The sequence below is a fragment of the Tamandua tetradactyla genome, chromosome 2 (genome assembly GCF_023851605.1).
Source record: "Tamandua tetradactyla isolate mTamTet1 chromosome 2, mTamTet1.pri, whole genome shotgun sequence".
Taxonomy (NCBI): domain Eukaryota; kingdom Metazoa; phylum Chordata; class Mammalia; order Pilosa; family Myrmecophagidae; genus Tamandua; species Tamandua tetradactyla.
Genome location: NC_135328.1, coordinates 200716908 through 200742445, shown reverse-complemented (window position 1 = coordinate 200742445; position 25538 = coordinate 200716908). Strand labels below are relative to the sequence as shown.

Genomic DNA, 25538 nt, shown 5'->3' with positions numbered 1-25538 from the left:
CCACAATTATCAGAAGTTTGACTATCATTTAGCAATGATGCTAATAATTTCAGGAGGTTGTCTCAGACACTGTTATCTTCTAGGCCAGTGGCAGGAGGGAATATCAAATAGTAGATTCCAATCTATCAGAATATTTCAAAACAGTATACAGTACGTCTTCAGCTGATTATCATCAACATATCTCCCTTGCTGAGATACATGGAAAAGTCTCCAGTGGTAAGGAAACATTAGCTTTCAGCCACACTCTCTCTGCCCTCCTCCCTTCCTTTATTGGCAGCTTGGATCCTCATAAGCACCATCTTCACCTATCAGTGTTTACAAACATTTGGGAGAAATCAAAATCAACCCTTATGGAGTGGAAACACTCAGTGAAACAACAGTTGCAGACAGGATTCCTGGTGATGATAGGAAGCATCTCTACTATTTTGCTAGCTTCTGGACCTCAGCCAGACGCCCACAGAGCCCTGTGGATGCCCCTTCTGTGATGAAAATGCTGTGTTTCTCCTTTTCTAGGCTGGAACAAGACATTAAAAAGTTAAAGGCTGATCTGCAGGCCAGCAGGCAGGTGGAACAAGAGCTCCGCAGTCAGATCAGTTCCCTCTCCAGTACCGAGCGAGGGATCCGTTCAGAGATGGGCCAACTCCGGCAGGAGAATGAGCTGCTACAGAACAAGTATGTGCTCTTTTTGGGCCTTTGGTCATGAGCCAAGTGGCCTCAGAGCTTTCTCTTCTTTCTAGGGACTGGAGCACAAGATTCATGGTGACAAAGCGACTATTAACCTAGGAGATGGGTTTTTAAATAAAATGTTTAATTTAGTACTCTGGTATGCAACACATATCTACAACTGCAACAAAAATATTTTATTAATATTACTGTTTTGTTTTCTTCATTTAATAACTTCTCGGTGTAAAATAGTTGTTGAGCTTTTGTGAAAAGTAAAATTGACAAGAAGTAGTTCTGCCTCAATTTGAAAATCTTGTTTATTTGAGTAGAGGATTACATTATATTTACTTTGATTTCCAGAACTAAAAAATGATGTTGAACTTTGATTTTATTTGAAGAAGCAGACTAAAAGCCAGCTCTTCTGTCTGAATTTTGTTGTGTTGTCTGTTAGTGTCTGTTAGTTTATTCTGGGATTACTTAACTCAATATGGGTCTGTTTGTTTTTTCTTTTCTTTTCCTTTTTTTTTTAATCTTGAAGCAACGTGTATCTATAGTAGTGATTGCTTTATAGGTTCTGGGCTTTCTTAGTTTTCCCATTGAAAAAGGAGTCCTTCAGCATTTTTAGGGACTGTAACTCAAAAGCTAGAGCATTATAAACAAGTAACTTCTCCATTTGCTTTTTACCAACATTTGTGGTGGCTATAGCATTGGTACCTAGTGAACATTCCAACTCACCTCATGTTGATAACGTAAGCTGGGAGTAGTAGTAGACAGGGAAGGGAATTTAGCTGAAATTTCTATCCGAAATTAACCATACTCTGACTGTAACTAAGTGATCTATTTTGGGATACTCACAAAATATCTTACAGTTGAAATGCTAAGCCGTCAGCATAATTATATTCAGGAAAAGACCTTCCCTCTCCCACCCCTTTACTGAGTTTCAGCAGGGCTGGACACATCAGTGGTTCCTTGGTTGGATTGAAATTCCTTCAGTGCAGTACCCAATATGCCCTCTGGCTTTAGAATTAGTTCTACGTAATTTATCTTCACTTCTGTTAGAAATTTGTTTCACCCTATTAGTAGGCCCTACTTTCTATAGATATCACTTACCTTAACAGGGCAGAGGCTGGGTCTGATTCTGCATCTTGTAAAGCAGCTTGTTTATTAGTATTTAGGAACTGTTTAATAATAACGATGACTGTATGTTTTCCCTGGGTACTCTGGGAATTAACATTTATGGTTTGTTATTCCAACTTCCTTTTTACTTGGCCTTAAAATGATAAAGAGGAGCCATGTTTCTCCAGAATTTATAGTGGGTATTTCTCATTGTAAGGCTCTGAATGGCAATTGTTTCCATATAGGTTACATAATGCTGTGCAAATGAAGCAAAAAGACAAACAGAATATCAGCCAGTTGGAGAAAAAGCTAAAAGCTGAACAGGAAGCCCGAAGCTTTGTAGAAAAGCAGTTACTGGAGGAGAAAAAAAGAAAGAAGTTAGAAGAAGCCACTGCTGCCCGGGCTGTTGCATTTGCCGCTGCGTCTAGGTATGCCCCTGTCACCTGAGCATTTACTCAAGTTTGGCTTTCCTTGTGCCAAGACAGATATGGCATCTGATACTTTAGGCAGAGTTGAAAATACAATGATCATGCATAGACAGATTGTTTCTAAGTTGCTGTTTTATTAGCTGATTTAAACTTCATCTCTGTGACCTTGCACTATCTTGTAAGAACTTCTTCCCTCAGTGATCTCATCTATAAAGAAGGATGAGGGGATCACTGTATTCCCAGACTTGGAAGGCAAAGTGCTGCTCATAAAAAGATTTCTGGTCACTTTCTGTAAGACTGATGACTATCTGATACTTTGAGAGAATTTGATTTAGGGAAAGGTTGCTTCCATCTGGAATTTTGTTCCTTTTCTACAACTATAATTACTCCCCACTCCTATGTGTTTGTGTGTATATTTGGAGTCTATCTTAAAATGGAAGAAAGATAAAATCTCAGTTATCTAATAACCATTATGACTACTCTTATCATTGTTGGATATCAGCAAATAAGCTGGTAAAGATGAAGAAAATGAAACAGAAGTTTCTATTAGAAAACACTACATTTTTGGAAGGCTGAAAATTGGGGACTACCTCCTATGCATTGAAGAATATCCTTATACGCAAGTTTAAAAAAACAAAACAAAACCTGCTAGGTAACTACCAATTGAATTCCAGTAGGGAGAGAAGATAGTTACTGCACCCACCCCCCTCTTTTGGACTTGACTTTACCAATTTTTCTTTGAGTTTTTTTGACAAGTGAAGTCCATCTGTATCATAGGGGGTCAATATGGGTTTCAGATGCAGAGTGAGAGTAAATATTATTTATTCCATTTAAAATTTTCCTCCTAATTTCGTATTGTGTGATATAATTCAACTATAATTCTTCTTTGAGTTTTGCTTTCTTATATTAAACAAGTAATTTACTTGTCAACCTTTGGCATGTTAATTAGCTTTCTTTTGGGTTCTGGCATTTATAGAATAATTGGTGAATCATCATTTCACCTTTTAGAAAATAAAAGCGAGAGAGAAATCTTTCTCCTTGGTATGATCCTGCCTTCCTCTCAGCAAGCCTGAGCTCACTTGGCCCCATGGATATCTTTACAGACTCATAGGACCCTTTACAATCCTGTCTAGGATGTAGAACATTTTTGTCTGTTTTTAAAAAGATTTATAGTTTCCAGCATTTCTGAAGCTCTTACACCTGTAGAAAAACATCCTCAACGGTCATCTTGTTTGGTCTGTGCTGCCTTTTTATTCATCTAGCACCTTCCCATTAAAAAAAAAAATTTATGAAGGAAGACATAGCAGTTCCTTAACTATATTGTTTAGTATCTTCTATGCCTGAGCATCATTAAATTGATTTCTGTCTATTCTAAGTTCCTCTTCCTTCCAGTTAAACTAATGTGGTTTGGTCCTATTTTTTGATAATTATTTGCCATCACATACGTAGAGGCTATTTTTATTCTTAAGTAAATTTCGAGACGTAAGTCTGTCCCTGGACCTTTTTATTTTTTTTATTTTTTGGCATGGGCAGGCTCCAGAAATCGAACCTCAGGTCTCTGACATGGCAGGCAAGAATTCTGCCACTGAGCCACCGTTGCACCTCTTAGAAGACGAAAGATATCCTACATTTTTCATCAGGCTATTTCTGAAATTTAAACAGTTAAGCAGCTTTGTACTGGCCATCGCTATCAGTTTTTTTAGCTTGTCCTTATTATAGCCCTGAGAAGCAGCCTAATACTGTTCCCTTCTTTTTCTGTCTACTCCATACCTATGGCAATTTGGTGAGTAAGGAAAGGTTGAAACTTCAAATCTTAGCTCCTCAAAGGTGAGAAACATTTTTTAGCTCACTACCCCTGCTGGAAAAAGCACATTTAATTCCATCTTGCTTATTAGCTTTGTGTGCAATGTTTTAAGTTATCGTAGCTTATGGAAAGCTAGAATGGGAAACTACAAACCTTGATTCTTATGTGACCTACATGCTAGGTGACCTGGGACTAGTATTATATCTTTCTAGCCTCAGTTTTCTTATCTGGAATATGATATAGTACACCTTACACCATAGATTGTTATGTAGGTTGAGTAAGTATGGGTAAAACACCTACTTTGGTGCTTGGCTCATGTTAGATACCCAATAAATGATAATTATTACAGATCCTTGTTGAAATTATCAAAGAATACAGGAAATGAACAAATTGAGCCAAAAGCTAAACTCCAACCCAGGAATATTAAGAGAAATATCAATCCTATAGTTATTTAAATCCCTTTATTTACTGTTCTTTTTTTCAAAAGGGGAGAGTGCACTGAAACCTTACGGAATCGTATCAGAGAACTAGAAGCAGAGGGCAAGAAGCTAACAATGGACATGAAGGTGAAAGAAGACCAGATCAGAGAACTAGAACTGAAAGTTCAGGTAATAGTGGGAAACAAAATCTTCCTTCCCCCTTACTTGAATTCCTCTTCTAAACTAAATTTGTGCTCAGTGCTGCCTTTTTTTTTTTTGATCCAGTCATCTCTCATTAAACCTGAAAAGCTCTATGTGACGGGAAGATTTGAAGCTGTAATATTGCCTAGCCCGTTTCAAGTCATATTGAATATAGCCACAGTCTAATCCAAGCCAGAAGTGTTGATGGTCCCTTGACCTGCTTTTGTTGTTTGTTTGTTTTGGGGGTATTTTTTTTTTAATTGTGAAAAATAACATATATAAAAGAAGCAACAAATTTCAAAGCATATCACAATAATTAGTTGTAGAACAGATTTCAGAGTTTGATTTGGGTTACAATTCCAAAGTTTTAAGTTTTTACTTCTAGCTGCTCTAAGACACTGGAGACTAAAAGAAATACCGATATAATGATTCAGCAATCATATCCTTGCCCTGTTTCCTACCAAGATTTAACTTACTGTGGGTTCCTTTCAGTTTTTTAGATTAGGTAGACCCAGATTAGTGTCCTTTTGAATTTACACATCTCTTCTTACCCTAATCTTCTGTCCATGGCCAGGAAATTGCCTCTTCTGGATGGCTCTGAGCCTTATAGATTATTCTGAGCAGTATATAATGAAGAGAGTTGCCAGTACTGTGAATGTAGCTAGTCTTTTGGGCTGTGTGTATCTTAGCCAAGTATTTGGCATTGGCTCTTCAAAGGGACTTTTTTTTTTAATTGATAAAACAACATACAAACACATTCTTAACATATAAACATTCCATACATGGTGTACAATCAATGGCTTACAATATCATCACATATTTGTGTATTCATCACCATGATCATTTTTTAGAACATTTTATTTTATTTTTTTAGACATGAAACATAAGCACATACAAACACAAACATTCTTACCATATGATCATTCCGTTCTTGTTATATAATCAGTAACTCACAATATCATCACATAATTCTATATTCATCACCGTGATCATTTTTAGAACATCTGCATCACTCCAGAAAAAGAAATAAAAAGAAAAAACTCATACTTAACATTACCCTAACCCCTCCCTCTCATTGACCACTAGTATTTCCATCTACTCAATTTATTTTAAACTTTGTTCCACCTATTATTTATTTTTTAACCATATTTTTTACTTGTCTGTCCACACCTTAGATAAAGGGAGCATCAGACACAAGATTTTCATAATCATACAGTCACATTGTAAAGGCTTTATCATTATGCAGTCATCTTAAAGAAATGGAACACAGTTCTAAATTTCAGGTACTTCCCTTTAGCCATTCAAATGCACCATAAACTTAAAAGGGATATCTATATAATGTATAAGAATAACCTCCAGGAAAACTTTTGACTCTGAAATCTCTCAGTCACTTTTTTCTCATTTCTCTCTTCCCCCTTTTGGTCAAGAAGGTTTTTTCAATTCCTTGATACCAGGTTTCAGCTCATCCCAGGATTTCTGTCCCACATTGCCAGGAAGATTTATACCCCTGGAAGTCATGTCCCACATAGGGGAGCAAGAGCAATGGGTCACTTGCCATGTTGGCTTAGAGAGGTCACATTTGAGCAACAAAAGAGGTTCTCTAGGGGTGACGCTTGGGCCTAATCTTAAGTAGGCTTAGCCTTTCCTTTGCAGGAATAAGTTTCATAGGAGCAAACCCTAAGATTGAGGACTTGGCCTCTTAATTTGATTGTCCCCACTGCTTGCAAGAGTATCAGAAATTCTGCAAATAGGGGGCGGGCCTCAGTGGCTCAGTGGCAGAGTTCTGGCCTGCCATGCGGGAGACCTAGGTTCAATTTCTGGTGCCTGCCCATGCAAAAAAAAAAAAAAAGGAAATTCTCCAAATCGGGAAGTTGAATCTTTCCCCCCCTCCTCCGAATTTCCCTAAGGGGAACTTGCAAATACTTCTTTGATCACTGTCCAAATCACTCTGGGATTTATCGAGGTATCACTAACCTGGACCCACCAACAAAATCTCATGCCCTATTCAAGATTCCCTGTACTTATGGTGTTCAACTAAACTGACCGTACAAGTTAAACTAGGAAATGCACTACTCATAATTTAAATTTTGCATGAAATAAACATCTCTCCCTTTAGTCTCACATAGGAGTTGAAGTTTTTAAGGTATGGATGATATCATCCTTTACCCAGTCTTCTGATATACCTTAGTCCTATCCAGATCAGCTTCATTCATATCTCTACTCGATGTCTGATCACTTTTTCAACTTTTTAAACCATTCCTATATGGGATACTGCTGACTTTTCATAGCTTCAGGGCTCTGACTCTGAGTCTTAGGTGTCACATAAATACCCCGAGTTTCTGGAAAAGACTATGTTATATTCAACAGCTCAGTATCTCAGAATTTAGAATTAATAGTACACCTCCTGAATATATGTGACTGCTGTAAGAGCTTACAATCTAGGACCCTTTACAATAAGCCCCAACTTGATAACCCATGCTCTTAACTTCAAAGGGACGTTTAAAATTAATTTCATTTCTCACTTTGTGGTCAAAGTTACCCCTCTTGATTAAAGTAGAGAAACCTAAAACAAATAAACAAAAACTTAATCTATTAAAAAGTTAACAGTAATTTGGGACTGTTAAGAAATTACTGGCAGGTCAATATAATAGAATAGATGATCTGGAAACAAAGCCTATAGTGTGTAGGAAAGGTGGCATCAGTGGTGGGTGGGAAAAGCAAGGGTTAGTAAGTAAAAGGCATTGAAACAGCTAGACAGCTGGGAGAAGTGAAATAAAATTTGAAAAGCTTATCTCCAACCACATGTAAAAATTCCTGGTGAAGAAAATATGGGGGTAGGGGGAGCAGTTAAAATAAAATTGTGAAAATATAGTAGAAGAATTTATTTGATCTTGAAGTAGAGAAAGACTTTCTAAACCTAAAAGCAATGGACGAAATCACAAAGGGAAAAAATAATTGAAAAATAAAATCAGCTGGAGAGGGTACAGGTATTATAAATATGAGATTAATGCTCCCAATACATAAAAAGCTCATAAAAATTGCTAAGAAAAGTTCAGATTTATAGAAAAAGAGGCAAAGGACATGAACAAATAATTCACAGAAGAAATATAAATGGCTGATAAGAACATAAGAATATATCATCACTAATCATCAGAGACATGCAAATTAATATTCAATATCATTTTTCTCCTGTGAAATTCACCAAGATTTTTAAAAATAATATTATCAGTCTTGCTGCTGGGTATGATGAAATAGGCCTAATAACAATGCTGGTGGACATGAAACTTTCTAGAAAAGATCATACACTTTTTAAAGATTTTGATACATATTGATAAGCTGTTTTCCAAAAAGCATATTTCCCCGTTTAGGAATCTAGTCTTAGGCAAATAGTAAAAAATTTGACCAGTGATTAATCTTTAAAGATGGTCATCATAATTGTATGTAAGTGCAAAAAAATTGGAAACAATCTTAACAATGGGAGATTCCCATTGTTTGTTTAATAAATTATGATATGCATACATGTGAGACTATTATACAGCCATTAAAATTATATTTTGAAAGAATAGTTGGGATGATAAAGGTTTTTAAAAGCTGTTTACAAAATTGTACACAGTGTCATTTCAGTCATGCTAAAAGACAAAAATAATGTGTAATAAAAAACCGAAAGAAAGCATATCAAATTTTTCCCAGTATTGTGTCGGGAGTATGGGTGATTTTTATTTTCTTCTTTGAATGTCTTTACATTTCCAAATTCTCTGTAATAAGTTTGGATTTCTCTCTTAAAAATTTCAAATATCTGTGTGTTTATTGGCCACATTACCAGTTGTTTCAAATAGACTTATTCTGCAGTATGTCCAGTCAAAATAATTAACATTTTGCAATTTTTATCGTAAGTTGAAAGTAGAGTTTTGGCAAATTCGACTAGAGCCTTATAGTAATATTTGCAGTTGGCCAGCCAGGAAAGAGTTCTTTAAGCTTCAGAATTAGGCTTGCGAGAAAGTATTTTCTTTGGAGGCAGAGAGGATTGTTATCCAGACGCAAGGCCAACACAAGAGTCAGACCATTTTCTACTAAAATGTTTTTACAAGTGCCCATTACCATATAAATACATTGTATACTTGCTCTAGGCAGTGAGGTCTAAGTCTGAGAAACACGAGGATGCTGTGTCCTAGTGGCCAGGTCAGTAATAGTGGAATTTAATTTGTGATTTCAGGCTAATTTGTTGACATCGAAGGCAAGACTGTCTGGTAACATTGCTGTTTTGATGCTATTGATAGGAGCTTCGGAAATACAAGGAAAATGAAAAGGACACTGAGGTGTTAATGTCAGCTCTTTCAGCCATGCAAGATAAAACACAGCACCTGGAGAACAGCCTAAGTGCTGAGACGAGAATCAAGCTGGACCTGTTCTCTGCTCTGGGTGATGCAAAACGACAGCTTGAGATTGCCCAAGGTAAGAGAGGAGCGGGTCCCTGATGGTGTTATTGAGAATGGAAAGGGGCACAGAGAGTAGACTTCTTAGAACTCTGAGGCAAAAGCCATTTCAGTTTTCTCTTCAAATAGCTTGGGTTCACACAGGGAATTGCCCAACCTTGAAATCTAGGAATCATCACATTAATTCATTCTGCAAACATATTTTGAAATGAGAACATATCAAGTTCTGGATTTGCTGAGAATATTAGGAGTTTCTGTGCTCAGAGAGCTCACCTTGCTGATGAGGAAATAGAGAACTGCAGAGTCATCAAAAGGTGCTTGTTGTAGCAGAATGTATGGGGATAATGGGAACATAGATGATCCAAGTCAGTCTGGGGAGTTAGTCCTATTTCCCAAGGGAAGTGATGTCTGAGCTAGGTCTTGAATAATGAGGAAGTGAAGAACCAATATGTTGGGGGATAAGGGGTAAGAGGCATCTAAATTGAAGAAACAGCTTGGGAAAGGGCAGGGAAGCTTGGTGGGGCTTGATGTGTTCAGAACTGCAGCTGGCTCCACTTGGTTGAAGCCAAGGGTATGAATGAGGGAGTAGTGGGGTCAGAGTGTTTGTGTGTGTGTGTGTGTGTGTGTGTGTGTGTGTCAGAGGGTGTAATGAAGAACTATAAAGCAGTGATGAGGTAGGTGTGCGAGTGTGAGTGAAGGGCTACTGTTTTAACAGGGTGGTCATGGAAGATCTCTTGAATCGGTAGCATTTGAGCAAAGACTGAAACGAAGAGAATGAATGAGCCTTGAGAAAATGTAGGGAAAAAGCACTCAGGTGGAATGAGCAGCAAGTAAAGTGGGAGCATATGTGGTGGCAGCAGGGCTGCAGCCCAAGTGAGGAGGAAAGCCACAGGAGTCTGAAGTGCCAGGAGCCAGATTCTGTAGGGCTTTTATAGCCCATGAGAAGAACTTTGGGCTTTATTTTGAGTAACAAGGGAAGGTTTGGAAGGATTCTGAACAGAGGCATGACATGACCTGAGGAAAAGAATTTGGATTTTCTCCAAGAAATTATTATTAGCCCCTAATTAGCCACCAGTAGATTACTAGGAAAAAATTTCAAGCTGTTGACTTAGTGTAAGGAAAGGAATATTTCAATTCAGCATTGAAGTAGAACATTCACACTTACTCTGTGTAAAGCATTGTACTAGCAGCTAAAGGGGTGACAAAGGAACTAGACATAGTATAGTGGAAGATGTACTAGGGCTGTAGTGCTCAAATATTCTTTACACTCTTAAAATTATTGAGGACTCCAAAGATATTTTTAAAAAATGGATTATATTTATTAATATTTACCTATTAGCAGTGAAAACTTAAAACATTTGTTAATTCACTTAAAAAATAACAGTAGTGGCATTAGCCGGAAACAAAAGGACAAATACTGTATGATCTCACTGATATAAACTAACATTAATGAATGAACTTACAGAATTTCAGTTAAGAACAGAGACCATAAGGAGATAGAAATAGGGTAGATATTGCATAATTGGAGCTGAAGGGATACAGATTGTGCAGCAGGACTGATTATAAAGATTCAGAAATGGATAGCACAGTACTACCTAACTGTAGTACAGTAATGTTAGTGCGCTGAATGAAGCTGAATGTGAGAATGATAGAGGGAGGAGGGCTGGGGGCACAAATGAAATCAGAAGGAAAGATAGATGATAAAGACTGAGATGGTATAATCTAGGAATGCCTAGAGTGTACAATGATAGTGTCTAAATGTACAAATTAAAAAATGTTTTTGCATGAGGAAGAACAAAGGAATGTCAATATTGCAGGGTGTTGAAAATAGATGGTAGTTCATATTTTAAAACTTTATGTGTTAGACTAAAGCAAAAAATGTTTATTTGGTACAAAATTTATATTTTAACTAGTGCATCTCCTAATATAACTTATATGGACTGTTTAATTGAACACCATAAATACGTGGAACCTTGAGTAGGGCATGAGATTTTGTTGGTTTGTCCAGAGTGATGCCCCAATAAATCCCAGAGTAATCTGAACGGTGAATAAAAAAGTATTTGCAAAATCCTCTTGGGGAAATGGTGAGAAAGGGAGAAAATTCAACTTCCCCATTTGGAGAAGGCCTCATATTCTCACAAGCAATGAGGACAACAAAATCAATAGGCCAAACCCTCAATCTTGGGGTTTGTTCATATGGAACTTATTCCCACAAAGAATAGGCTAAGCCTACTTAGAATTAGGCCTAAGAGTCACCCCCAGAGAACCTCTTTTGTTGCTCAGATGTGGCCTGTCTCTCAGCCAACACAGCAAGCAAACTTACCGCCCTCCCCCTCTCGATGTGGGACATGTCCCCCAGGGGTGTAAACCTCCCTGGCAATGTGGGACAGAAATCTTAGAATGAGCTGGGACTCAGCATCGAGGGATTGAGAAGACCTTCTCTACTGAAAGGGGGAAGAGAGAAATGAGGCAAAATAAAGTGTCAATGACTGAGAGATTTCAAACAGAATTGAGAGGTTATCCTGGAGGTTATTCTTACACATTATATAGATATCCCCTTTTTAGTTTAAGGTGTATTACATAGGCTAGAGAGAAGTACCTGAAATTGTAGAGCTATGTTCTTGTAGTCATGTTTCTTCAAGATGATTGTATAATGATATAGCTTTCACAAAGTGACTATGTGATTATGAAAACTTTATTCTGATGCTCCTTTTATCTATGGTATGGACAGATGAGTAAAATATATGGATTAAAAATAAATAAATAATAGGGGGAACACATGTTAAAATGAATTGGATAGTGGGAAATACTAATGGTCAATGAGAGGGAGGGGTAAGGGTATGATATGTATGAGTTTTTCTTTTTTCTTTTTATTTCTTTTTCTGGAGTGATATAAATGTTCTGAGAAATGATCATGGTGATGAATATACAGCTATGTGATGATATTGAGAGCCATTGATTGCACACCAAGTATGGGATATTCATACATTAAAAATGTTTGTGTTTGTATTTTGATTGGTTGTATTAATAAAAATTTTAAAAATTCAAAATAAAAAAATAGCAATAAACATATTACATGTTGACATAAATAATGTATTTTTTATAAACTATGTTTTAAAAAAGTAGTGAGAAAAATGTCATTGTTTTACGGTCAGTAAATCTTTAAGAATGTCTGACTTTATAGAAGACAGTTTGATTCTCATCTCTGTCTCTACATTCAGTCTGTTGTGATATCACACATCATGTAGTTTTGGGAAAACTCCACTTACACTAACACAAGAATGAGAGTAAAGAAGACAGAGTAAATAAGGCAGATACAGTCTTAGTATTATTATGAAAATGGATTTGACCTTGTAGACCCTGTGACCCCACTTTGAGAATTGTTGTAGTGAATAGCGTAAGCCAAGCAGAAAGGCCTGCTACCATTAGGTAGAGTCAGAGTAATTGAAAAGCCAGAGGAAGTATCAGGGATGGCTTCATGGAAGAGGACACTGAGGGGTCTTTGAAGCATGAATTCTGAGAGCAGAGAATGGTAGAAAAGAGCATTGTTACCTGAAGGAACAGTGTAAGCAAAGAAAAGAAAGTACTTGGAAAGTTCAGGTGGTCTCAAGAACGGGGTCTGTGGAAGAAGAGAATGGGAGATGAGGAGAACCATGAATGAAGCCACACTAAAAATGTATTCCCTAGACTTTCAGGAGGAAAGGGGTGACACATTTTTACTATTACTTTGGAAATCTAATGGCAGCATGAAAGATGAATTTGAAAGGTGAGATTGATTGGAGGCAGAGAGGCCAGTTAGGAAACTATTGCTATCTTCTATCCAAGAAGTGGTGTATACCGGAAACAGGGATGGTCCAGACAGGTAAGTGAAGGGGTATGGAACTGCCTGAGGATCTAGAAGGATAAAGTTGTTCTAACAAAGGAAGAAGTCAGAACAGCAGGTTTAAGGGGTGAGAAGAGAGAATGAGGTTGGTTTTGAATGGTTTAATATGAGGTCCTTTCTTGATACCCAGGTAAGAGAGATTCATCAGTCAGCAGGTACTTTGGGCCTAAACTCCAGAGAGAGGCCAGAACTGCTAGAGATGGGCATGGGAGGATTTAGAAATTGTAAAAAGTTTGTGAAGCCATAGCAATGGTTGGGATGGCCCAAGGCAATGAAGCAAGAAGAGAAGAGAGCTGAGGATCAGGCTGCATTAATAAGAGAGCCTGTGGATTCAGGGAAGGACATTTAAAAAGGTTTCTGGGAGGTTTGATTTCCTTTCTATACAAAGAAATCCTACAACTCAACAGCAAAAGAGCAAACAATCCAATTATAAAATGGGCTAAAGATATGAATAGGCATTTTTCTGAAGAGCAAATACAGATGGCTCAAAAGCACATGAAGAGATGCTCATTTTCATTGACTGTAAGGGAAATACAGATCAAGACTACAATGAGATACCACCTCATACCTATAAGAATGGCTGCTCTTAAACAAACAGGAAACTATAAATGTTGAGAGGATATGAAGAAACTGGGACACTACTATGGAAGGCTTTGGCAGTTCCTTAGGAAACTAAATATCAAGTTGCCCTATGGCCCAGCAATAGCACTACTTGGTATATACCCAGAAGAGCTGAAAGCAATGACATTGCACACCACTGTTCTTAGCAGCATTATTCACAGTTGCCAAAAAATGGAAACAAATCAAATGCCCATCAGCATACGAGTGGATCAACAAAATGTGGTACAATGGAATACTATGCAGCAGTAAGACAAAATGACTTCCTGAAGCACACGACAAGATGGATGAGCCTTGAGGACATGCTGAATGAAATTAGCCAGACACAAAAGGATAGATACTGTATGATTCCACTGTTATAACCAGCATAAAGGTATAATTAGAGGCTTATATTACAGAATACAGGGGACTTAGAGATACATAGAAGCTAGAGATGGGTGAACTGTTCGCTAATGAGATTGAACTCCAATGTAAGGGAAAAGATAGGAGTGAAGGTGGTTCTTTAGTGGGTCTACAAGTAATGTTACCATATTGAAGATGAGCAAGATTGAAAGGGACTGTATAGACCTAAGTGCCCCACTGATTAACACTAGAAACAGGAATTACTTCTTGCAGGAATTACTTTAAAGATATGATTCTTGTTCAAAGAGTGTTTAAGCCCAGGGTACAAGGGGAAGACTGCTGTTGCATGCTCCGAGCTATGTTCAAAAGGAAACCGTGTATTACCACAGCAACAGCTGAGGTAAATAATGTGGGTAGGGACAAGAGTTAAAAGGATGTTTAGATTACCTATTTGGTGAGGGTGTGTTTAATGGTTTTCTTTCTCTTGGGAACAATGAAATAAAATAAACCAGGAACAAAGAACAAGAATGGTATGGTCACCTTTAGAAAATGCTTATAAGAAAACAGGGGCCTTGATTGTAAGCTTTTAGAGCAGACACATTAAGTGTCTGAGTGGTGATTATTATTTCTGAATTTTGAGAGGCTGTTTTATATATATAATCTGATAGAGATAAGAACAAAGCTGAACAGATTGGGGTTAAAGAAATTCAGAACACAGGGGTAAGGAAGACAGTGTCTGTATTTTAGAACCATACATGCTGTTTGAGAGAAGAAAGGTTTGTTTGGTCTAGAACTGAAATTTTCTGTAGTGCATAATCTAATTCAACCTATCTGTATAGCTCATTTGAACAACTGAAACACAGGGAGCACAGAATAAGAAAGAGGTCCTTTAATCCTGCATAGGTTATTGTAATGCCTGGATACATCCTAGAGTATGTTAAGCAGATAAAGTATTGGCAAAGTTCCCTGATGGATGGGAGAAAGAAGATGAAACATTAAACCTTACCCTCTGGGAATCCCCTGATACTGAGTCAAACTTTAAGGACACCCAGATCAATAGCCCATGCCCTTGATCATGAGGCTTACTCTTGTGAAGCTTATGTAGGTAGTGGAGAAGCTTATGTAGGTATTAGAGAAGCTTAGACTATCTATGGACATGCCTAAGAGTTAACTTCTGGAGGACCTCTTTTGTTAATCAGATGTGGCCTCACTCTAAGCTCAATTCTGCAAGTGAAATCATTGCTCTCCCCCCATATGTGGGACATGACATCCTGGGGTGAATATCTCCCTGGTGATGTGGGAAATGATTCCCAGGGGTGAATCCAGACCTGGTACCATGGGATCAACAATTCCACCCTGACCAAAAGAAAGAAAAGAAGTATAACTAATAATGTATCAGGGACAGAGAGAGTTCAAATAGAGTCAAGAGGCTATTTGGGAGGTTGCTCTTACATAACCTTCCGTTAGACCTTGCTACCTATCATAACCTGCCAACCCCCAGTCAGGACCATTCCATCCAATCCTAAAGAATACCTAGGGCAATGTATAAGATTCCACAAGGGTTCCAGGCACTAGAGTAACTTTCCAGAAACCTATAACCTCCAGATGGGTCCCTGGTCCAGATAAGTCCTGAAACCTAGCCCAGCCTCTCTAGAACATCAGATAGTTCCATCTCCCTACCCCATATTAGTGACAGACCCTTCCAGTATAAGAAATTTAGAATTGCCATAGCCCAAACACTCTTAATGAGAGGGATGGAAAGATTAAAGGTGATGGTAGAGTTATAAATAGAAGATAGGATTTAACAAATGAATATGAATGCTGAATCATTAAATTGATATCTCTTTTAGTCTGCAGTATTTTAGAACAGCTAGAAGTAAAAACTTAAAATTGTGGAATTGTAACGCATATCAAACTCTGAAATATATTCTGCAACTAATTGTGGTGCTGTGATTTGAAATTTATAGCTTTTTTTGTATATATTCATTTTTCACAAAAAAAGAAGAAAAAATCAATTGTGATGATAAAGTATTTGAGCCCTCCAGCCTCCTATATTATGGAACAGCTAAAAGGAAAAATGTGAGAGGGTCATTCGATAGCCCATGACAATCTGTTCTATAACTGCTTATTGAGGAGTGCTTTGAAAACTATTGCTTTTTTAGTTCTTTGCTTTGTATATATTTTATACTATACAATAAAAAAAAGTTTTAAAAAAATGTATTTCTGGGAATCTTGCTATTAAGCCAGACTTCTGATCTTGCACTGGATTTCTGCCCTCCTGGCTCAACTTCCTGAGGAATGGCCACCTCTGACTACCTCATCCCTGGTCACATGGGTTTGCAGACTTGGAAGGGATTTCCCCTTGGACCAAAGCAGCACCTGTTCTCATAGTATCCAATAGAAGCTTGGCTTCCCAGCACAGACTATAAATCAGTGTCATCCCAGGAATCCCCATAAAGTGACAAAGAAGCAAAAAAACTTCTTTCTAAAGCTCTGGGAATGTTTGCATGTTACTGATTAAGGAAATCAAATTTAAATGTCCATAGAAGGCTGTGGGCAGGGGCCCATCATGCTCATCTGGATGGCTGGAGGGATCTGAGGGACTGTCGGAGGTGGCGACAGTGGCAGTAGCGGGCAGCTTGGGTGCCAGGAGTAGAGCAACCACCATAGCAGAACGGACCGAGCTCTCTCATGCACACCTGCCCAAGCACCCAGAGCAAAGACCTCCTTAGATCAGAGGCAGCCGTGTGGACATGTATGCCTGGGAGTGGGCGGCAAGATCTCAGCTTCTTTGAGGTGGCATCAACAAGTACTAAGAACAGAAAATGAGTGAACTTGATCAGTTATGGCAGGAGGCCGAATGACTCAAAAATCAAGTTCGAAATGCTAGAAAAGTGTGTGCAGATGTAAGTCTGTCTCAGATCACAAACAGTATTGACTCAGTGGGAAGAATCCAACTGCATGCCAGAAGAATGCTCAGGGGACACTTGGCCAAGATTTATGCCATGCATTAGGGCATAGACTCCAGGTTCCTGGTAAGCGCTTCCAGGTTGATAAGCTAATTGTCTGGGACAGCCACACTACCAACAGAGTTCACCCCCCTGCACTCCTCTTGGGTCATGACCTGTGCATACACCCTTTCTGGGAACTACATGGCCTGTGGGGGCCTGAACAACATTTACTTCATTCACAACCTGAAAACTCACGAAGGGAATGTGCATGTGAGTTGTGAGCTGGCTGGACATGGTTACTTGTCCTGCTGCCACTTCCTGGATGAAAATCAGATTGTCACCAGCTCTGGAGATACCACTTGTGCCCTGTGGGACATACAGACTGGCTAGCAGACCACCACCTTCATAGGCCCCACTGGCAGTCAGGAGCCTCTCCCTCACTCCCAACACCTGATTATTCATCTCTAACACTTGTGATGCTTAGCCAACCTCTAAGATCAGTGAGAAGGCTGTGCTGGCGTTAACACCATCTGTTTCTTTCTAAATGGTAATGTATTTGCCACTGGCTCAGATGACGCTATCTGCAGGCTGTTTGACCTCTGTGCGGACAAGGAGCTCATGCCTACACCAGGACAACATCATCTGTGGGATCACCTCCATGTCCTTCTCCAAGAGAAGGGTACCTCCTCTTTGCAGGGTATGACAACTTCATTTGCAATGTCTGAGACACACTCAAAGTGGATAGGGCAGGTGTCTTCACTGGGCACAACAACTGTTTCTACTGTCTGGGCATGACCAATGACATCATGGCTGTGGTGATGGGGTCTTGGGACAGCTTCCTCAAGATCTGGAATTAATACCAACAGACAGACTCTGTGGCGACTAGACCATTTCAAGCCTTGAAGAGTTCCAATGGCAGCATATCCAGTCCAGCCGTACTAATTTGTCACCCCACACCCTCAGAACTTGAGAAGGGTAGAACCTTCTTTTCCTTCACTTACTGCTGAATAACAGCACAACTCCCCCATGAGAAGGGTCTCTGTGGCTGAAACTAAAATCATGCATTCCTATTGGGACCAACATAATTTTCTTTTTGTTTTGAATGAATTTTTAAAGGAAATACTATAATAAAAATGTTAGCCAGGAAAAAAAAATTCTACATGGAAAAAGATACAGTGGCTCATATATCAGATGTTGTTATATATTTTATTCATCTGAGACTTATTTTGTTCAAAGAAAAGGAAGATATTTGATGCTTACATAAAGCTGAGGGGACATGAAGGAAGCAAGAGAGGGAGCATTTCCTGCCTATTGTTCTTTGCTCCTGCCTCCCCACTAGTTCCCTCCACTGTCATACTTAGAATATTCTAATAAGAAAAACAATTTTATAATTCAAATCAAACCCTTTGTTAAAGCTTTTCTCCTTCCCACTTTTTATATCATTTTATTCATCTTGGTTTCCAAATGACTTTCACCTCTTCTACATCCTTTATTAAAAATGCCATCTGCATGATGCCCCAATAAATCCCAGAGTGACTTTAACAGTGAATAAAGAAGTATTTGCAAAGTCCCCTTTGGAGAATGGTGAGAAACGGTGAAAATTCAACTTCTCCAAGTTGAATTCTTGATATTCTCACAAGCAGTGCGGACATCCAAAGCTATAGGCTGAACCCCCAATCTTGCGTTTGTTCATATGAAACTTAACCCCACAAAGGATAGGTTAAGCCTACTTAGAATTAGGCCTAAGAGTCACCCCCAGGAGAACCTCTTTTGTTGCTCAGATGTGGCCTCTCTCTCTAGCCAACACAACAAGCAAACTCACCACCCTCCCCCTGTCTACTTGGGACATGACTCCCAGGGGTGTGGACCTTCCTGGCAATGTGGGACAGAAATCCTGGAATGAGCTGAGACTCAGCATCAAGGAATTGAGAAAAATCCTAGAATGAGCTGAAACTCAGCATCAGAGGATTGAGAAAACCTTCTCAACCAAAAGGGAGAAGAGTGAAATGAGACAAAATAAAGTGTCAGTGGCTCAGAGATTCCAAATAGAGTTGAGAGGTTATCCTGGAGGTTATTCTTACTCATTAAATAGATATCACCTTGTTAGTCAAGATGTAGTGGAGAGGCTGGAGGGAACTGCCTGAAAATGTAGAGCTGTGTTCCAGTAGCCATGTTTCTTGAAGATGACTGTATAATGATATAGCTTTCACATTGTGACTGTGTGATTCTGAAAACCTTGTGTCTGATGCTCCTTTTATCTACCTTATCAACAGATGAGTAAAACATATGAAATAAAGATGAATAATAGGGGGAACAAATGTTAAAATAAATTTACATTGAAATGCTGGTGATCAATGAGGAGGAGGGGTGGGGGGTATGGTATGTATGATTTTTTTTCTGTTTTCTTTTTATTTCTTTTTCTGAATAGATGCAAATGTTCCAATAAATGATCATGATGATGAATATACAAGTATGTGATGATATTGTGAATTACTGATTATATATGTAGAACGGAATGATCAAAAGTTAAGGATGTTTGCATTTATTTGGTATTTTTTGGTATTTAAATAAAAAAAGAAAAAACTCATTTACATGCAGCTAAATGCAAACAAACAAAAAAACCATCTGCAATGGTGGCTCAGTGGCAGAATTCTCGCCTGCCATGCGGGAGATCTGGGTTAAATTATTGGAGCCTGCCCATGCCAAAAGAAAAAAAAAGCCTCCTGCTCTTTTACTTTTCAAATGTAGTACTGTCTTCTATAGGACCCATGGACAGTCTCAAAACCAACCTTTTTTAAAAAAGCGTTTAAATTTCTGAAAGCCTTCTCCTAAGTATTTCTTCTGGTAGATCAGGGAGCTTCATAGAAGTATGGAAATTACATGATCTTTGTAATAAAGTGGCTATGAATTAAATCCTGCTCTACTTCTTAATTACTGAATGATTTTTTTTTCACTGCTATTCATTTATTTATTCATTCAAAAATATTTATTACATTATTTTACATTACCTATACTCAACCATTTTAATCTCTGAGGATGATACAATAGTAAATGAAATAGACAAAAATTTTCTACCCCCTCATGGAAAATATATTCCAATAGGGAAGACAATTAATAAGATACATAAGTAAATAAATGACATAAGAATGCCACAATTACTGCATGATTTTATGCAAATTGCATAACTTGCAAAGTCTTAGCTTTCCCATCTTTAAAATAGAGATAATGATATCTACCTCATCCAGTCATCAAATATTTAATTACTGGGGTACTGGGCTGGACACTAGGAATACAGCATTTAAAACACAAAAAGTTTCAACCCTAAGGAGTTCATGGTCGAATGGAGAGACGCAAATCACCATGTAGGTGAATACATAGTTGTAAAAGATGAAAGCGTACAGTGAATAGGAGGACAGACTCTGAAGCCAGATTGCATGGATTTGAATCTTGACTTTCTTGATAACTTTATTTCTTGAGCAAGACACTTAACCTTTGTATACCTCAATTTCCTTATCTATGTAATGGATGATATAATAATACCTCATAGGATTATTGTGAGAAACAAATGAGTTAATATATATATAAGCACTTCGAACAGTGACTGACACATACCAAGCCCTATGTGGGTGCTAGCTATTGTAATTATTATTATTATTGTTATTACAAAGAGTAAACGACAGGAAGGGAAGTTTAGGGTGTGTTAAGAATCTCGGAGGGGGCGGGGGCTGATTTAGATGGGAGAATCAGAAGCTTTGCTGATGAAATAGAAACAGAAAACCCAAGAGTTAACTAGGCAAAAACCATATTTTAAAACTTCAACTTCTGTGCAAAACCAAAGGGAGAGATGTTTGGTGCAAAATTTATATTTTGGTTATGCATTACCTAGTTTAACTTGTATGGTCAGTTTAGTTAACACCATAAGAATCTTGAATAGGGCATGAGATCTTGTTGGTTTGCCCAGGTTATTGTGATGCCCCGATACATCCCAGAGTAATTTGGGCAATGAATAAAGTAGTTATTTGCAAAGTCCCCTTGGGTGACTGGGGAGAAAGGAGGAAATATTCACTTCCCCATTTGGGGAATTCCTGATATTCTCTCAAGCAGTGGGGACAATCAAATCAATAGACTGAGTCTTTGATCTTGAAGTTCACCCCTATGAAACTTATTCCTACAAAGGAGAAGCTAAGCCTACTTAAAATTAGGCCTAAGGGTCACCCCCAGAGAACCTCTTTTGTTGCTCAAATGTGGTCTCTTTCTCTAAGCCAACTCAGCAGGTGAACTCACTGCCCTCCCCCACTACATGGGACATGACTCCCAGGGGTGTAAATCTCTCTTGCAACATGGGACAGAACTCCCAGGATTCACCAGGACCCGGCGTCATGGGATTGGGAAAGCCTTCTTGATCCAGAAGGGGAAAGACAAATAAGACAGAGTTTCAGTGGCTGAGAGATTTCAGACGGTTGCGAGGTTATCCTGGAGGTTATTCTTATGCACTATATAGATAGTCTTTTTTAGTTTATGGTGTATTGGATTGACTGAAGGGAAGTACCTGAAACTGTTGAGCTGTGTTCCAGTAGCCTTGATTCTTGAAGACAATTGTATAACCATACAGCTTTTACAGTGTGATTGTGAAAATCTTGTTTCTGCTGTTCCTTTTATCTAGGGTATGGACAGATGAGTTAAAAAATATATATGGATTAAAAAAATAAATAATAGTGGGGATAAAGGGTAAGATAAATTGGGTAAATTGAAATACTAGTGGTCAATGAGAGGAGAGGGGTAAGGGGTATGGGATATATAAGTTTTTTCTTTAATTTTTATTTCTTTTTCTGGAAATGCCATTCTTGGCTCAAGAATGACTTTCTGGAGTGATGCAGATGTTCTAAAAATGATCATGGTGATGAATACACAACTAGGTGATGATATTGTAAGCCTTTGATTGTACACCATGTATGGATTGTATATGTGTGAAGCTTTCTCAATAAAAATATTTTTAAAAAAAAAGGTTAACTAGGCAAAGTGAGTGGGAGAAGTACAGAAAGGAAAGTGGCTGGAGACAGTGGGAGCTTGTTGAATCAGGAAACTGAAGTGTAGTGTGGCAGTGTGTGCTGTGAGGCTGAAGAGGGTAATGTTAAAGCATCCAGCCAAGTGAAGACTGGGGAAGATCTGAAGGGCACTGGGCCAAGAGATTGTTCTCTGTTCACTGGTCTGATCATCAGAGAAGGTCCATCCTCCCAGGAGGTACAAATTGCAGTTCAAGAGGTAGAGCCACAATTCTAGATCAACACCACTCTTAGACTGTCCCAGGTGACTGCCATGTTTAAACCGTGGCTTCTGGAAATTGACCTCTTTACTGTAGTCACAACTACCTGAAAAGAATCCCTTTCTACCTCTAAATCAGGAGTCAGTAAACTATGGTCCGCCCACAGACCAGACTGAATCTGGCCTGCTGCCTGTTCTTGTACTTGAGCCAAGAATGGCATTTACACTTCTTCATGGTTTAAAATAAAACAAAAATCGAAGACAATATATGGCCCACAAAGCCTAAAATATTTACTTTCTGACCTGCAGAAAATGTTTTCCTACCCTTGGAAACCATTGAGACCAGAGTTATTCACACTGAACCAAATCTAGTCAAGGATTGTTCCAGGAGGGCGTTGTGTCAAATGAACCTTCTCTCCTCACTAATGGTGTCTTTGATCTTCCAGGACAAATCCTTCAGAAAGACCAGGAAATCAAGGACCTAAAACAGAAGATAGCTGAAGTCATGGCCGTCATGCCCAGCATAACATACAGTGCCGCCACCAGCCCCCTGAGCCCTGTTTCCCCTCATTACTCTTCCAAATTTGTGGAGACCAGCCCCTCTGGACTTGATCCCAATGCTTCTGTTTACCAGCCTTTGAAAAAATGAAGGCCAGCTGGGTGTGTTGCCCAACCGTTTGGTTACCAGAAGGCATTAAGAAGGAGCGTTCTGGCAGTCAAGATAAAAAAAAAAAAAGTTTATATTGTATTTTGTGGGACCGTATATGTTGTCATTTTTAAAATGTGGGGAGGGGGGAGATAACATCCAAGTCTGATTAGAACTGCCCATCAGTTTTTCTTGTAAATTTTTAGAAGACCTCACAGAACCTTGCAGTTTATTTTTTTCGGCCAACATATTAAAACCATTCTTGGATTTCAAGTAGCCACTTTTGCCTTGTATGTATTCCTATACGGTTTCCTCTTGAAGAAAAAAACAAAGCAGGGTTTTTGCTTCTCAATGCTTTAGTTTTGTTTTGTTTTATTCTTATATAAGCAAGCATAACTTATACCTTGGAGTCACACGGGATAATAAGGAAACCTTTTCAATTTTAGAGTCAAAGGGTTCAATAATCTAACGCAACTTTGATTATATACCTATATTTTAAAAAATGATTATTGATATTATAGAAAACAAAAATTGATTGTTTCTCTAAGGACCAAACAGATTCAAGGAGCATCATTTAAGATGAGGGAAGGGATTTAAGTGATGGGACTAGCTGTGATGATGTAGCAGGGGTTGTGTTTGAGGTATTTATATTCCCTTCAGTGTTCAGTCCTAGAAAAATGCTAGTCTTATTCACAGTGTCTTGGGAAGAGACATTTCAAGAGGAAACCTGATAATTCTAAACTATTTTCCCCCTGTAACATCATTTGTCTTCAATCTATATCAAGCTCACTGGGGATCATGCTGTAAGACTGGTGGGTAGATGGGCTGTTTATTACCACCAAGGTTATGGCTTCTATGTTTCTTTTAATAGAAAGCAACACAGTGTTCTGTAATTGCCTCAAGTGAAGCACTTTGGAAAGGGGAGGTAGGCAGGGTTTGTATACGAGATTACCAGATAGGATGGCTAATAATAAGCTGCAGTTCTAGGTTTTTTAAAATCTTATTTTAATTTTTAATTACATTTTATTTAACTGTGCTTTCCACCTTTCATCATTTTATGTTTGACAATTTAAAAGAAGCTGACTATTCCTCAGCTCTTGTGCCAAGAAGTTTTTTTTTTAGATGTAAAAATCAAAACTGCACAAAGATTTCATTTTCAAATGCGTATTATACATTGGTAGAAAAGTGTTTGCGCTGGCAGCTTTTGGAAGACTTTAAGAACCCGAGTAGGGTGGGGCTGGGAGAGGGAGGAGCAAAGCAAAATTATATTTGGAAATGAGAAAAAAATGAGAAACTAAATAGATTGGTCTTGCTTCTTTGCCATGGATCTGGAAGGACATAGTTCTAAAATTTCTTGTTGATTAGCACATATGTCTCATTTAAAGCAAATCAAGTAGGAAAAGCAAGTCAGTAAAATAGAAGTATTAAAGAGAATCATCTTAATCACAGATTTTATTTTGGGATTAAAAAAAAACTTCTAGCTTTAGCCAGGTGTGCATGTTGCTGCCATTTTGCATTTTTGAATCATTTTGTGTAATTGTCACCATGAAAGTGTTACTCAGAATTGTCATAGATTTTTTTCATCTTTGTGCGAAAACATGGAAAACTGTCACTGACTTTGAATTGAGGTTTCCCCCATTTTTGCTGCCTTTTGGGACGCTTTTCGTTAAATACTTGGTCTTGGCTGCATTCTTTTTTTTTTTTTTTTCCTGTGGGGTTCTAAAGAATAAACATTTTCTTGCAGATAAAACTAGTTTTCTGCCTTTTTAACTTTTCAAAAGGGTACAGCAAAGTAGATTGTTCTGAGTGGGGCTTTTAGGCTGTTGCTATCTTGTTCTCTTATCATCTCAGCAACACTTCAGGTGGTAGTGTCCCAAACAGTTTAATCTACTTGGCAGAGAGCAGATACAACATTTTGAAGAAATCAATCAGGACCTCAATTTGGTTTTATTTCTGTTCTTAGTTAAGACATATTTGTTCTCATTCTCTCTCAGTCTCTCTGGCATCTGAGTGGAGCCAAGGCTGACTTATTTTCTGGTACAATCCACCTTCCCTAAAAAAGCAAGTTGGGGGTGGAAGTGGGGGGGGGTAGTTTGTGAGAAAATTCTGGGAGCACATCTCCTTCCCCAGATGCCTTGCCTTCTTCCATTTTCTAGAATATTGTGTGGCCTTTGTGACCAATACCCTATCGGGTTCCCCATCTGTTACAGATTCTGAACTGATCTCCAAGGTAACCACTTCTGTCACCCTCCTTTATTTTTAGAGGCTTTGTCTGTTTTCATCTTCTGAGAAACCAGCTGCCTCTTTTGGCCGTTGTTGCAAATGGTCTTGGCTCCAGTTTTGGAAAATTCTGCTCTTGGTACCCCGCCCTCTCCCTACTGCTTGATGGCCTTTTTTGAGTCTTGGCCATTTAAGTCTCTTGTAGACATGTCATACTAACTACCATGAGCAGAATCTCCCAGGGGAAATGGCACTGGCTTAGTTCAGCATTTGCCTTTGACTTCCCTAACAGAATGTGTCTGCCTGCAGCATTCATATTGGCATGTTCTTTTCCACTAAGGGCATCTCCAATTGTTGTCTTTGTTATTTTAGTCCCATGAAAAAGTATCTCCATGTCTTAGCACATTATAATCTATTACATGCCATAAAGCGATATTTGCCATTCTAGATGGTTAAGTATTTACACATCGAGGGGGCTGTTTTGACTGAATAATCTCTATTGATATCTCCCAACTTTACATAAGAAATAGCTGTTTGGATGTCCATTCTCCC

General features: G+C 38.4%; 1 protein-coding gene and 1 pseudogene across 1 annotated transcript in view; both read left to right on the top strand.

Moving 5' to 3' along the window:
- Positions 1-23042, top strand: part of MACO1 (macoilin 1) — a 68192-nt gene extending 45150 nt beyond the window's left edge. The window contains exons 7-11 of the mRNA XM_077150779.1: positions 514-672; positions 2025-2207; positions 4499-4619; positions 8909-9083; positions 22567-23042. Coding sequence (XP_077006894.1) covers positions 514-672; positions 2025-2207; positions 4499-4619; positions 8909-9083; positions 22567-22769 — 841 coding nt within the window. The 3' untranslated portion in view covers positions 22770-23042. The remainder of the gene's footprint in view (positions 1-513; positions 673-2024; positions 2208-4498; positions 4620-8908; positions 9084-22566) is intronic.
- On the top strand, positions 9090-22548 carry LOC143674714 (guanine nucleotide-binding protein G(I)/G(S)/G(T) subunit beta-1 pseudogene; annotated as a pseudogene).
- Positions 23043-25538: the final 2496 nt, after the last annotated feature.